Source organism: Arachis ipaensis, chromosome B3, assembly GCF_059453495.1.
Source record: "Arachis ipaensis isolate K30076 ecotype BB chromosome B3, ASM5945349v1, whole genome shotgun sequence".
Taxonomy (NCBI): Eukaryota; Viridiplantae; Streptophyta; class Magnoliopsida; order Fabales; family Fabaceae; genus Arachis; species Arachis ipaensis.
In genome coordinates this window covers 79,229,273-79,243,348 of record NC_142438.1, presented here as the reverse complement: position 1 = coordinate 79,243,348, position 14,076 = coordinate 79,229,273, and the positions used below count along the sequence as shown (strand labels likewise).

Below are 14,076 nucleotides of genomic sequence, written 5' to 3'. Positions count from 1 at the left end.
ATTAAGTGTCCGTACAATAAGGTGGTTAGATTAGGATTATGGTGATGTATCTGTGGAGTAGGGTAAGCCCCTCTCTTTTATTCCTCTTCGTTGAATGGGCCCTCCTATTTGAGTCCAGTTGTCTAAATGCTTCTACCAGTTGTCCAGACTTCTATTGACAAGATTGTGTCACGTGATGGACATGCCGCTCAGACGGGTCATAGACTTGTTAAGTTGCAGATTCGTATGGTGGACCTTCGACTCTTATTGGGTTGAGCCAAAACAATATATTTTGTATTTTGATTTATTATTTATACGAGTAATTAATTTTTTATGTACATAATATAGTTGTTAGATATATAATGTGCTCGTGTAGTATACAAATTAAAAGCAGAAGAAGATAGATAATAAAAGTTTAACACTAACAAATTATAATTTCTTATTTTTAATAACAAGAATATAACTTATTTATGAGCTGAACCGCTAATATAATATCCTTTCACCCCAGGCAGAGAGATAGGTCCATTCCTATATGTCCTATTGACACACATGCATGCAAAGGGTGCTACTCTATATATGTACTTTTCTCCCTTCCATAATTCTTGCTGCTGTTCCTTTTCTAGTTTTGTTTGTTTTACTATGGGGTGTATCAGAACATAAGTAAAATAAATCTAATCAAGTTGATGCACTTCAATTTCAAATAATGCATGAATTCGTAATATATTCACCTAAGGGGTACTATGAGTACAGTATATATGTAGGACTAGGATCGGATTATAACTTATCTATAATGAACTCTAAAAGTTAAGTTTAAAACTAAGAAAAATATGTGATAGTGTGTATATTTTGTTAAGTAAGATGGACGATAGATCAGCAGTGGCGAAGCTTGAAACAAAATTTTGGGGGGCCAAATAGAAAATAATTATTAAGATATTTTTGATATGGATCCCATTAAAAATAAGTTTGTCTAACCTCATCTCTCTGATTTGGGTGATATTACCAAATTTGAAGCCGTTTTCCAGGGTCTCGTTCCAAAGAATTAAGGTCAAATCCATCGGATGCAACTTTTTAAACTTTTGAAGGTTATATCTCGCTTTTTTCGTGATTCATTAAAGTAGAAGAACTATTTACAGGTGTTGATATTGTAAAAGTTATATGTTCTCCTTCTTGAATATTAGCATTCCTCTTAAAAAATACATCATTTCTTTGATTTTTCACGATTATTTTATATAAAAATTTGAATATATATCCTATAAAATACGTAGAAAAGAAGTTAGAAGCACAAATATTAAAATTTATAATATTTATTGATTTTTTTATTAATTTATACAAATACAATAATATCAATACTTATTGAATATTCTAATTTTTTATCATATAAAAAATAAATTAAATAAACAATCAAATATAAAATAATATTAAATTACATAAATTAAAAATACCTAATTTTTATATTTGAACTCGAAGGTAGAGGGAGTGTTGCTTATTGAATAGAGAGTTATGAAATACAAATATACTCAGTTCAGTCCAAATCCAACATGTTTTAAATGTTTAAAACTAAAAGCTATTGTGCAATAAAAACAAGAGATGAAAATTAAACTTTGGTATTTTAAGTCATAGTAAAGTATTTGAACCAATTGAACTATTTTTTATTTTTTAAAAAAATACTACTAATTTTTTTAACAAAAATTTGGAAGGTCATGGCTCCTCCTTGTCTCAACTAAGCTCCACCACTAGATAGATGTTAAATAATTTTAATCAAGATCTTGATAAAGGTATGTGATGTAGTAAATTATTGTATCTAACCACATTTTTTAATAACGATCTTGACCAAAAACCAACGGTAACGCTTCATATTCTTTTTTGGTGACTAGTAACGCTTCATATTGTAAATATGAATAGAATATTTGCAATTAAAATCCTGACAAGTTGAATTAATTCACCAATTTTTAATTGGTTTTATGCATTTTTTTTACCGGTTTATTACAACGAATTTTTTATTTAACTCGGTTAAACCGATCAATTTGCTAGTCAATTCGGTTATTAGAATAATAGTAATAATTCTTAGTTAATCAAAAACGAATAATTTTATAAATCTTCATTGAATATAAGAATGTGTCTTAATATTAATAAATAAATCAATTTAAAATCGAATTGTTGTGTATTTAACCTAATAAATCTTTGAGGTGATAAAGGAATTGCCTGTAAAGCAACAAAGCTTAGGTAAAAAGTTGAGAGAGGGCGGTGAGGAGAGTGGCCACACTAATTGGCCGTGAAATAATATCATCATTAAGAAGAAGAAAGACTTGACCATCCTCCAATAAGGACAAGACACGTCAGCGCTTACTAGGATATCACCTTTGAATGTCTCCTTGTTTGGCTGTCTCATCAACTCTCATGGCGTGATTGATTCCCTCTTTTACCCTAACATGCTTTGCTTAGGTACGGTTTTCTAATCAGCTTTCTGAAATCTGAATCATTCCAAACTTGATGACGTGGACTTAGATTCCTTTCGTGCATGCTTCATGTATTCATCTTCCTATTTATTCTATTCTTTTTCATCAATTAATTATTTTATAAGACTTGGTTGACTTACTGTAAGATGTAATTCATTTTGATCAACATCAAATATATAATAAAATAAATTTAATTTTAATACATTATTAGTATTATATTCATCAATTGCATAAATAATCATTAAAAAATATATATAATTAAATGATTTTATAAAATATTTTACATCATTATAATATCAGAATTAAATTTATTATAAAATACATAAAATTAAAATTATATTGTCAATTTTTCAAATTTTAATTCAAAATATTGATTAAGAAGAAGAACCGTATATCAATTTAACATTAGATAATGAAGCATAATAATGATGGTTCCAGCGTGTAAACACGTAATAATGGGGAGTGACATGTGCATGGTGGCTGTGACACGATCACTTTTGTGACTCATCAAACCCGAAATTGCTGCTTCGTTTGGTTTCAGATAGTGATTTGTCAACTATAGTATATTAGAACTTAGAGTGTTCTATTTGGTTTTCTATAACCACATCTTATCTTATCTTAACATACACACTGATTCGAGCTCAATTCATATATCAGCTCATGAGGTCTCAAAGATGAATTGCTAATCTTCCTATTGATGTCGATTGAAGGGGTAACAATTGTTAAAAGTTATATATCTAGCTTTAATAATTTTGCCATCATTATCAGCTGTTGGTTGATTTAATATAATCCTTGAAAAAGAATTTAAAACATCTTTCCTAAAAAAATATCTTTTGGTTTCAAGTACATTAACTATCACAATGGTATTTCAAATTTTATTCATATAACTAAACGCCAATCACTTTATTTCTATTATCTTTTATTTTTCTTAATTCTTTTGAGCGGTTTATTTCTACCCTTGTTTAATTTATAGAAAAGTTTAGAATCCAGTAACTTTTGTATTTTCTGGCCAGCACTTAACCATTAAAACAAAAGTGAATAATTTTCTACCATTAGATGTAATCTCACACCATTAAAAACACTATTAATAACTAATTGATGATTACAAAATACCAAAATTGCTGACTCCTCGGCATTCCTCCTAATTTATTACCATCTCAACATCAATATCGGGTTCATTCTCCACTTCATTATAATTATTGGTCTTTTTTCCGTTCACGTTCTCTGGCTAGCTAATATAAGTTCTCTCTTTTCATTCTCAACACGAATATAATGGAACTTCTGGTTAATGGCGAAAAAGTTATTTTTCACGTGCTCCATCTCTCTTAAAAATTTGCTCAACATGAAAATGATTTGTGATACGGTTATTATAATTCGGTCTAATTATGTTTATAAATCGAAATTTAAATACAATAACAAACGTTACTTATCTTCAATTAGAGAGAATTTCGCTAATAATAATCTATTCAAAAATAAACTAAGGAGATTAGATAAATATTTTAACCTCTCTACAAAAGATTATACTACTCTATAAATTATACTCATCTTCTATTCTTACTAACTTAAACGTCGAAATACTTTTGTAGGCACCTACAACCACCATTATTCTTGAAGTCGACGTATAACTCATCCCTCTCAAATGAAGGTAAGCTCAATTTTAAATAGGAGGAGTTATATCTCTCCTCGACTTATAGCGCAGGAACAGTTTGTATGAGAATATAAACAAACGTCATAATACGAGAAAACTTTGAATGGGGTTGAACCAAGTTTAATTTTCACTCAAAATAATATAATAAACTTTTTCTTACAAAACGAGGATCAAATTAAATAAAACTCTCTATACTAAAATTTAAATATATATCTTGTAGCAAATTTGATGAGTGACTAATTTATTTAACAATATAGAAAATTTGATATTGATTTGATAATTAAAATTTGTTAAAATTAAAGTATTCGAGCAAATATTTCTTGAAAACCAATTTAGAGTATTGATAGAGTTAATGATTGGAAATATTTGTGATCAATAATAGAAATTGATCTGTTACCATCAAAACCGGCCTAACTCAGTAAAGCTTGGAATCGAAAACCGGATAACCCTTTGAAAATCTTTCTAACCAAACCATCAGAATCTCAAATATCGGAGCATTAACAAAAAATTCCGTAAAACTAGCAACAAGGATAAGAATAACCACTTCAAAATAACTCAATATATACTAGCGACTTACTAGGTCACATGTAAACAATTCATTCTACTCTCTACTGAATATCTCACATCCTTACTTACTTGAGTGTTGGAGTCTTTTTGCAGGTGTCCAATGCCGTCTCTCCTATAAGAAGACGACGTTCCACCCCCTTGTTCCAAGGAAAGCTAGTTCAAGCGTTAGCGGGACGAGCTATACATCGGAATACCCACTCTCATGCAGGAACATTTGGCGCCCATCGTGGGGCCTGAGATTTTCTAACCCCACGTCTTTTTGTATATTTTCTGTGCCTTCTTCTTTTCTTTCCCTTGCAGGTCACGACACATGGCGGATGCTCACAGCAATGCCCCTTCAAACCCCAACTCGGCCGAGCTACTAGCTATCAACAAATCTCTCAGAGCAGAAAATCTAAGAATGACCGAGCTCTTGCGTCAAAAGCAAAACAGTCAGAGTAAAGGAGGAGAGCACAAGAACACTGAAAATAAGGACGACAATGACGAGCACACGTCAAAGGCAAAGCACACCATACCCACTCCCCCAAAAATCGTAACCAAAAGAACTAATCATTTCACAAAAAAGTCATGAGCTTTCAGATGTCCAAAAATTTGACCCTACCAATGACCTTGAATCCCTATGTGGGAATAGGGGACCCAAATATCCACGTCACCAAATTTCATACCATGATGTTCTTGAACAAAGAATTCGATCCAATCCTATGTCGTACCTTCCCCACCTTCCTAGATGGAGCTGCCCTGATCTGGTTCTCCAACCACCCTGAGGGTTCCATTTCCAACTTCGATGAGCTGGCCAACCAGTTCGTCAACCATTTTGCTGCATCCAAGATATATGTGCACAATTTTGACTACTTGAGCACTATAAAGAAAGGGCCGCACGAAAGCCTGAAGGACTACATGACCAGATTCGTTGAAGCAACTAATGAAATACCCAACTTAAACCCAGAAGTCTATCTTCACGCCTTAAAAAGCGGCCTCCGCTCTAGAAAATTCCAAGATGCCATAGTCATCGCAAAACCAAAAATCCTAGCTGAATTCCAAGAAAAGGCAACAACCCAAATCGAGATTGAAGAACTCCAAGCACTTCGAAGGGCAGACAAAGCCAACTCAAATAGAGAAGAGGAGAAGCGAAATAAATATCCAAGCAACCAAATAGAACAAAAGCAATTCAAGCTCACGCCCAAGTTTGACAGCTATACCCCTCTCAACACCAAGAGAGATGAAATCATCATAGACATTCTACTTTTAAAACTCATCAAACCCCCAAATAGGGAAGGCACATACCAAGACCAGCTATACGTAGACAAATCTAAGTATTGCGCCTTCCATCAGAAATATGGTCATACCACAGATGACTGTGTAATAGCGAAAGATCTCCTCGAAAAGTTAGCCCGCCAAGGCCTACTGGACAAATATATCGACAGCCGAGGACGAAAGCGAAACACAGAAGACCTCGGCCAACATCCCAAAACAACTGACAATCCCCGGGATAAAGGGTAAAAGGTAGACAGTGATATTAATCCACCCCGCAGAATAATAAATTGCATTTCTGGTGGTTTTACAGGAGGAAGATGTACAAACTCGGCCAGAAAGAGATGCTACCGAGCTATGATGATTGTGACAGCATCAACCTCGTCTCAACCCGTTAATCCAGACAAACCAGAGATCTCATTTCTCCCCAACGACAATAAGGCAACCGACCGCAACCTCGACGACCTCGTAGTTATCTCTATGCAGGTTGTAGAGCCATTGGTCAAGAAAATCCTGATGGATCCGAGGAGTAGCGCAGACGTACTGTTCTACTCAACATTCCAGAAAATGAAGATAAGTGACAAATCCCTACAACCATCATCTGGAGAACTGGTAGGTTTCTCAGGTGAGCGAGTTTCTATCTGAGGTTATATATGGTTACAGACCACACTTGGAAACTATCCCGAATGCAAAACCATTGATATACAATATCTAGTAGTTGATTGCAAAAGTCCTTACAATATAATTCTAGGCAGACCTTCCTTGAACGCATTCAATGATATTATTTCCACTGTGCATTTGTGTGTCAAGTTTCTTTCACAGGATAATAAAGTCGTGACAATCCATGGAGATCAGAGAGAAGCCAGGCAGTGCTATAACGCCAGCCTAAAAAATGAATATTCAGGACGACCCGAGCAACAACATGTCCAAGCAGTATACAACTCAGAGTAATTACCCCCACTGGCCGACTTAGATCCTCGGACCAATCATCAAGAACGACCAATGCCAATAGACGATCTCACAAAAGTCCAACTAACAGCCGACGAAAGCAAATGCACATACCTCGGCAATGCATTGAAAAACGAAGAACGAGCAAGCCTGGCCGAGCTATTGAGGCAAAACGTCGATCTATTCGCATGGACTCCGGCAGACATGCCAGGAATAGTCCCGAACATCACCTGCCACATGTTGGCAATCAATCCATCAATCTGACCTATATCTCAAAAGAAAAGACATCTCAGCACAGATAAAAGGGCAGCTTCCTTAGAAGAAACCCAAAAGCTCCTCGATGCTGGATTCATAAGAGAGCTCAGATACTCCACTTGGTTAGCCAATGTGGTAATGGTAAGAAAAAACAACGGTAAGTGGAGGATGTGTGTGGACTACACAGACCTTAATAAGGCTTGTCCAAAGGACGCATATCCCCTCCCATGCATTGATAAACTAGTTGACAGCTCTTCCGATTTCCAATGTTTAAGATTTATGGATGCTTATTCTGGTTATAACCAAACACTAATGCATTTGACTGACCAGGATAAGACTGCTTTTGTTACTGACAATGGAAGTTTTTGTTATAAGGTCATGCCCTTTGGACTCAAAAATGCAGGTGCAACATATCAAAAACTGATGGACACAATCTTTTCAAATCAAATTGGCCGAAACATAGAGGTCTATGTTGACGACATGGTCGCGAAGACACTACATGCCACAAACCACATAGATGATTTAAAAGAGATCTTCCAACAACTCCGTATATACAACATGAAACTCAACCCTGAAAAATGTGCTTTTGGAGTGTAAGGAGGAATTTTCTCGGCTTCATACTAACATGCCGAGGTATTGAAGCCAACCCTAAAAAATGCCAAGCAATTCTAAACATGAGAAGCCCCAAGACGGTCAAGGAGGTTCAACAACTAACTAGTCGGCTAGCAGCCCTGGCCAGATTTTTACCTCGTATAGCACATCGATCACATCACTTCTTCAAGACCCTGAGAAAACAAGAAAGATTTGAGTGGACCGAGGAGTGTGAAGAAGCATTCGCTGAGCTTAAGACAATACTATTAGAACCTCCCATACTCCAAAAACCAGAGCCTGGTAAACCGTTATATCTATACTTATCTGTTACTAACCATGCTATCAGTTATGTCTTGGAAACAGAAATAGAAAAGCAACAACACCCAGTATACTTTGTTAGCAAATCCCTCCAACACGCCGAGGTCAGATATCCAAAACTAGAAAAGCTTGCCTTGGCCTTAGTAATAACGGCCAGACATTTGTGACACTACTTACAGAGTCATACCATCATTGTTAGAACAGAACAACCCCTTCGGCAAATCCCGACGAAGCTCGAGCTGGCTGGAAGACTGATTAAATGGTCAATTGAGCTATCTGAGTATGATATCCAATACCAAAGTCGAGGAGCAATAAAGTCTCAAGTGCTGGCCGATTTCATCGCAGAACTCACCTTAGAAGAATCTAATCCCATAGAGAACACATAGACACTATACGTTGATGGAGGCTCAAACAACAAAGGCTCAGGAGTAGGAATCTTGCTTGAGAATGAACACGACACAGATTTAGAACAGTCTCTACAATTCACCTTCCATGCAAGCAACAATCAAGCAAAATATGAAGCACTCATAGCAGGACTGAAGCTAGCCCACACAATAGGCATAATACAACTGCGTGTCAAATGTGACTCCTTACTTGTGGTACAGCAGGTAACAGGTAACTTCCAAGTAAAAGACCCACTGTTGGAAAAGTATAACGCTATTGTTAATAACCTTGTCCAGGGTTTCCAAAAATTTGAAATTTCCCATATACCTCAGGAACAAAATGATAGAGTAGATATCCTTTCAAAATTAGCAACAATCAGAAGTAAAACTAAAACATTTATATTATTTCAACTAACGCTTAATGAACCTAGTGTTTTGCTAACAGCAATTTCGAGTATCTCACAGGAAGAAGACTAGCGACGACTTTCATACACTACCTACAAATAGGTCGCATACCTGATAGCGTCCAAAACAAAAGAAAATTCAAAAGAAGAGCCAGTTTTTACACACTACTCGGCCGAACTATACAAGCGAGGCTTTACAAGACCTCTTCTAAAATGCCTGAACACGGCAGAAGCTAAATTGGCAATGAATGAAGTTCACGAAGGCGTTTGTGGAACGCACATAGGAGGACGAAGCTTAGCTTCCAAGATCCTCCAAGAAGGTTACTACTAGCCAACATTGCAACAAGACTGCATGTATAAGGTTAAACATTGTGACCACTGCCAACGTCATGCACCAGTCATTCACAATCCAGCTGAGCAATTACATTCGTCCGAGATAAGCTGGCTATTCAATAAGTAGAGGCTGGACATCCTCGGACCTTTTCCACCTGCACCAGGCCAGGTTAAATTTTTAATTGTTCCTATTGACTATTTTACAAAATGGATAGAAGCAGTACCATTGGCAAAAATAACTTCCGAAAAAATGATTTCTTTTGTATGGAAAAACATGCTCTGCCAATTTGGTATTCCTCAATCCATTATAACTGATAACGGTAGACAATTCATAGATAAAAAATTCACAACATTCTTACAAAACTTCAATATAGTTCAACAGTTCTCATCTGTAGAACATCCACAAACTAACGGTTTAGCTGAGGCAGTGAATAAGATCATTTTACAGAGTCTCAGAAAGAAACTCGAAGACTCCAAAGGAGAGTGAGTCGAGCTCATCCCAGAAGTACTGTGGAGCTTTAACACAACAGAATAATCATCAACAAATGAAACTCCTTTTAGGCTGGTATACAGATGTGATGCCATGATACCTGTTGAAATCTCTCTACAAAGTACCAGAACTGCAAGCATCAATGAAAACAACAACATTGAAAACAGAAGAACAGAGCTTCACCTCATCGAAGAAAACTGAAACAAGTCAACATTACAACAACTCGCTGCAAAGCGAGCTATAACTCGGAAATACAACAAGAAACTCAAACCGAGGACATTCTCAGAAGGCGACCTTGTCCTCAGGAGAATAGAGAACGTATGAAAGCCACCAGGACACAGTAAGCTAAGCGCCAATTGGGAAGGCCCATTCCGGATTTATAAAGTCATCGGCAAAGGAGCCTACAAAATACAAACACTTGATGGAACTATCCTACCAAACAATTGGAACATATCTTCTTTAAGAATGTATTTCAGTTAGTCTATAAGTCGGGCATGGTGATGCACTCTTTTTCCTACTACTAGATTTTATCCCTAAGGAGGGTTTTGCTGGAGAGGTTTTAATGAGGCACACCACCTCGCACTTTCTCAATTATCATCCTACAATACAACAAACATAACCTACTTTCCATAATAAATTATCTATCCTACTCGGCCGAGTACTACCAACAAATAATACTAACTCAAAGCATGAGTATTCAAAAAGATTCTTCACATGAGAAAATCACACAACCAAACATGTAATTTAAACATGCGATCAAATTCTAACAATACCAAATCCTTTTGGCTAAGTACTACAAGCCAACAGTTCTAAACAAAAACAACTACATCAACACAATTTTTGGCTATAAGCAAGAAGCTACAAAACACATACGCAAGGACAAAAGTCTACTACAGAAAATAACTAAACATTTGGGTTCTCACCCTCCCCCTCAATACCATCTTCATCATCATCAACTAACTCCTCGCCAACAATAACCTTACACGGATCCATTGCAGATAAATCAGCAGCAGGCGCCAGAAGCTTCGCTTGCTCAATAGCCCTCTCAAAACCAACAGCGAACATCTCAAGGCCGTGGTCTTCTTTACCAGTCTCGAGCTCTTTCTTCTCGGCCAACAGTACAGCCAGCCTAGCCTCCAATACGGATTTTTCTTCATCAAATTTCTTTCTGACATTTTCGGCAGCAGTTAGCTTCTCTTGCAAAGAGTCCACCAAGTCCAAAGCAGTGCGAAGTTTGTTCCCTTTATCCAAATTATCCTGCATCAGCTGGTCTATAGTAGCTTTGTCAAACGAGTCCCTGGTATGTTTTAACTCCTGAGTTTGGCCGAGAGACATCAACCGAGCTCCCATCACTTGAAACAACAAACAATAAAATCAAACCAACACAAACTAACATTGCAAAGGAAATACGAGCAAAGATATTATACCTGAAGATACTGACAAATGCCAATATCACCAACCTCCTGAACCAGTTTGACATCGGCGGGACTTTGACAATATTTATCAGCAACCATCGACAGAGAAAAGTGCTCACTCCACAGAGAGGTGAGATCCTCATCTCCCTTATAACCATGCAATACCTTTTGATTTTCCGTAAACCTCTTCACCTGATCCAAGTCGACATCCTTCCCGCCAATTTTGTCATTAGCCAAACCGACCATCTTTTCTTTCTTACCATCTCCCCTTTTTCGCTTATAACTTACCTTCTTAGTAGGAGAGGGTTGATTAACCTCAGCTCCTTTCTCAGCCTTCGCATGACTACTAGACCCCTCTTTATCCACGTCCTTCGATCGAAAGAACGCCCTCAAACTACTCGATGTCACTTTCAGAGCCTTCTCAACTGCAAAATACAAATATAAGAGACATATCAAAAACCATAAAATAAAGCAGGAAAGTCCAAACAAAATCTTTACCTATATACTCTGCAACATCATCTTTATCAGATTCCCACTCAAGAAGCTCCACAATGGACAACAAACTAGAAGAGGAAATACTGTTAACCAAAAATTTCACCACCATTTCATTTCTATATTCCATCTCATCCATCCCCAATATCTACCTAGGTCTAGGACACCAAAATAAAGGAAACTTCTCCAGCAAAAAGTCATCCACATACTAGGGAAACTCATCCTCAGTAACACTAACTTTCAGAAACATTGATTTAAACCCCTTATAAGACGACTTATACAAGCTAAATATAGCTCGACTAGGAGCACTGGCCAAGTTCAACCACCCACCCCTTTTCACACCCTTACACTGAAAAAAGAGCAAAAAACACCTCCAGTGACGGTTCGAACTTGAGATATTCCATCAACACCTCAAATGCCCTAACAAAAGCCCACGAGTTCGGGTGCAATTGAGAGGACGCGCATTTAAGTTGTATCAACACTCCACATTCAAACTCAGTAACGGGAAACCTAACACCTAGGTCTACAAAAATGCAACTATACATAAAGAAAAACTCAAACCCTTCACCACAATAACATACGCGATCATCAGCATTGCAAGACAAAAATTTCAGACTTATACCACAACCTTCCCTAACCCACGAAGATGCTAAACCTAACTGAGATAAACTTTGATCATCATCAAAAACAGAAGCATACTCTTTCACCGACTCAGCCACCCACGCGAAAGGATCATTAGGATCCCAGACCCAAACTTCCTCCACAATCTTGTCCTTCTCGTCAACTTCCTTTCTACCCCAACCCCTAGCAGCCCTCCCTACCACAACCTTTTTCCCTTTTTCCATCTCAAAAATGAAATGAAAGCAATAAAGCAAACAGAAACCAAGTAAGAGTAACTAACATTTCTTACTCATCTTCAGCAAAAATACAAGAGATGTAAAAACACAAAAAATATTCAAAGAGTCCAACCAAAACAACCCACTAGCCCACTACCCACACCTTCAGCAAGTTAGAACATCACAACAAACCCTATCCGTCGATGAACAAAGGTACACTACAAATCAACAGTCAAATATTTATCACCGTTTCAATACCCAACGAGCATTAAATAAACCTGTCTTTTCCAAAACCTTCTCTCTCTCTTCAAAATAACTCCATGTAAATTGTTGCGAAAAATCCAAGCGTTTCCCTATTTTTCAAAATTTGCATAAATCAAGTTGAACTTGGGGGCTTTAACTATCTCCGATTGTGAGCTATACCTCTAAAACTCAACCTGTTATAGCTCAGTTCCTCAAAACAGGTCTAGCTTGGGGGCTATGATCCGTTACCACCAAAACCGGTCTAACCCAGCAAAGTTCGGAATCGAAAACTGTTAAAACAGATAACCCTCCGAAAATCTCTCCAACCAAACCATCAGAATCTCAAATATCGGAGCATTAACAAAAGACTCCGTAAAACTAGCAACAAGGATACGAATAACCACTTCAGAATAACTCAATATATACTAGCGACCTACTAGGCCACAGGTACGCAATTCATTCTACTCTCTACTCTGAATATTTCATACCCTTACTTACTTGAATGTTGGAGTCTCTTTGCAAGTGTCCAACCCATTCGTTTCGTGGGCAATTCTTAGGAAGAAAAGTAAGAAAAAAAAAATATTATTATTATTATTATTATTATTATTATTGGAAGAAATAGTTCTTGTTCAGTGTTTAAGACTTTTTCAAGTTAAAACTAACAACTATTAATATTAATAGATATATATTAACAAATTTTTACAATGAAACAATATTTGACACGCACATAAGGCGAGTCTTACACTAGTAATCAGATGCAATTGAGTTTGAAAGTCAAGAGCCGGGAGTAATTGTTCAAGTTGCTTTTGGGAGACATGCTTTATGTATTTGGAGAACGACCACTTATATTGGCAAACACATCGTTTTCAATTTGATCTTTCTTTTTGGAACTTTCCTTTTATTATATTATATATTATTGTGTTGGGCAACGCATTTGGTGCTTCGTTTTGTGTCCCAAATTAGAAACATACTAGGTCCCCTTACACCGTTTACTCGGAAACTTTTATAATGGAAATAAAATTAAACAAAAGCGCTTGTAACAATGCTATTTCTATTAGATTGGACTTATATATATATGGTATCATCAATCTATGATTCAAGAGGTCAATTTAGTTTCAGCCAACTAAGGTTGGTTGGATCTTAAATTATTTGTATCATATCATAATGGATAAAAAGGAGCACTGAAAAAAAAGAATGAAGCAACTCATTCATACTTTATAATATGAGTAATATTAAAGAACTAATACTATATCAGTTAATTTCAACCAATACTATTGTCAAACAAGTTCAATATGAATTCTATATTAAAAATGAAATTTTGTTAAGATTGGATTTCGGATATTTCTTTTAATTAAATTTCGAAAGTTCTTATTTTTAAGAGTTTCGAATGTTTTTTTATATTGAATATTAGCTGCAATGTTAGTTATTATGTAATGTTGTTTACCAAGACTTCCTCTTTGTTCACCT

General features: G+C 36.3%; 2 protein-coding genes across 2 annotated transcripts; one reads left to right on the top strand and one right to left on the bottom strand.

Moving 5' to 3' along the window:
* Positions 1 to 5,253: 5,253 nt before the first annotated feature.
* Positions 5,254 to 6,150, top strand: LOC148571263 (uncharacterized). The gene has a single exon (XM_088507246.1). The coding sequence runs from the start codon at positions 5,254 to 5,256 to the stop codon at positions 6,148 to 6,150; it is 897 nt and encodes a 298-aa protein (XP_088363372.1).
* A 4,188-nt stretch (positions 6,151 to 10,338) lies between these two features.
* On the bottom strand, positions 10,339 to 10,973 carry LOC148571262 (uncharacterized). The gene has a single exon (XM_088507555.1). The coding sequence runs from the start codon at positions 10,971 to 10,973 to the stop codon at positions 10,527 to 10,529; it is 447 nt and encodes a 148-aa protein (XP_088363681.1). The 3' UTR covers positions 10,339 to 10,526.
* Between the last annotated feature and the right edge of the window lie 3,103 nt (positions 10,974 to 14,076).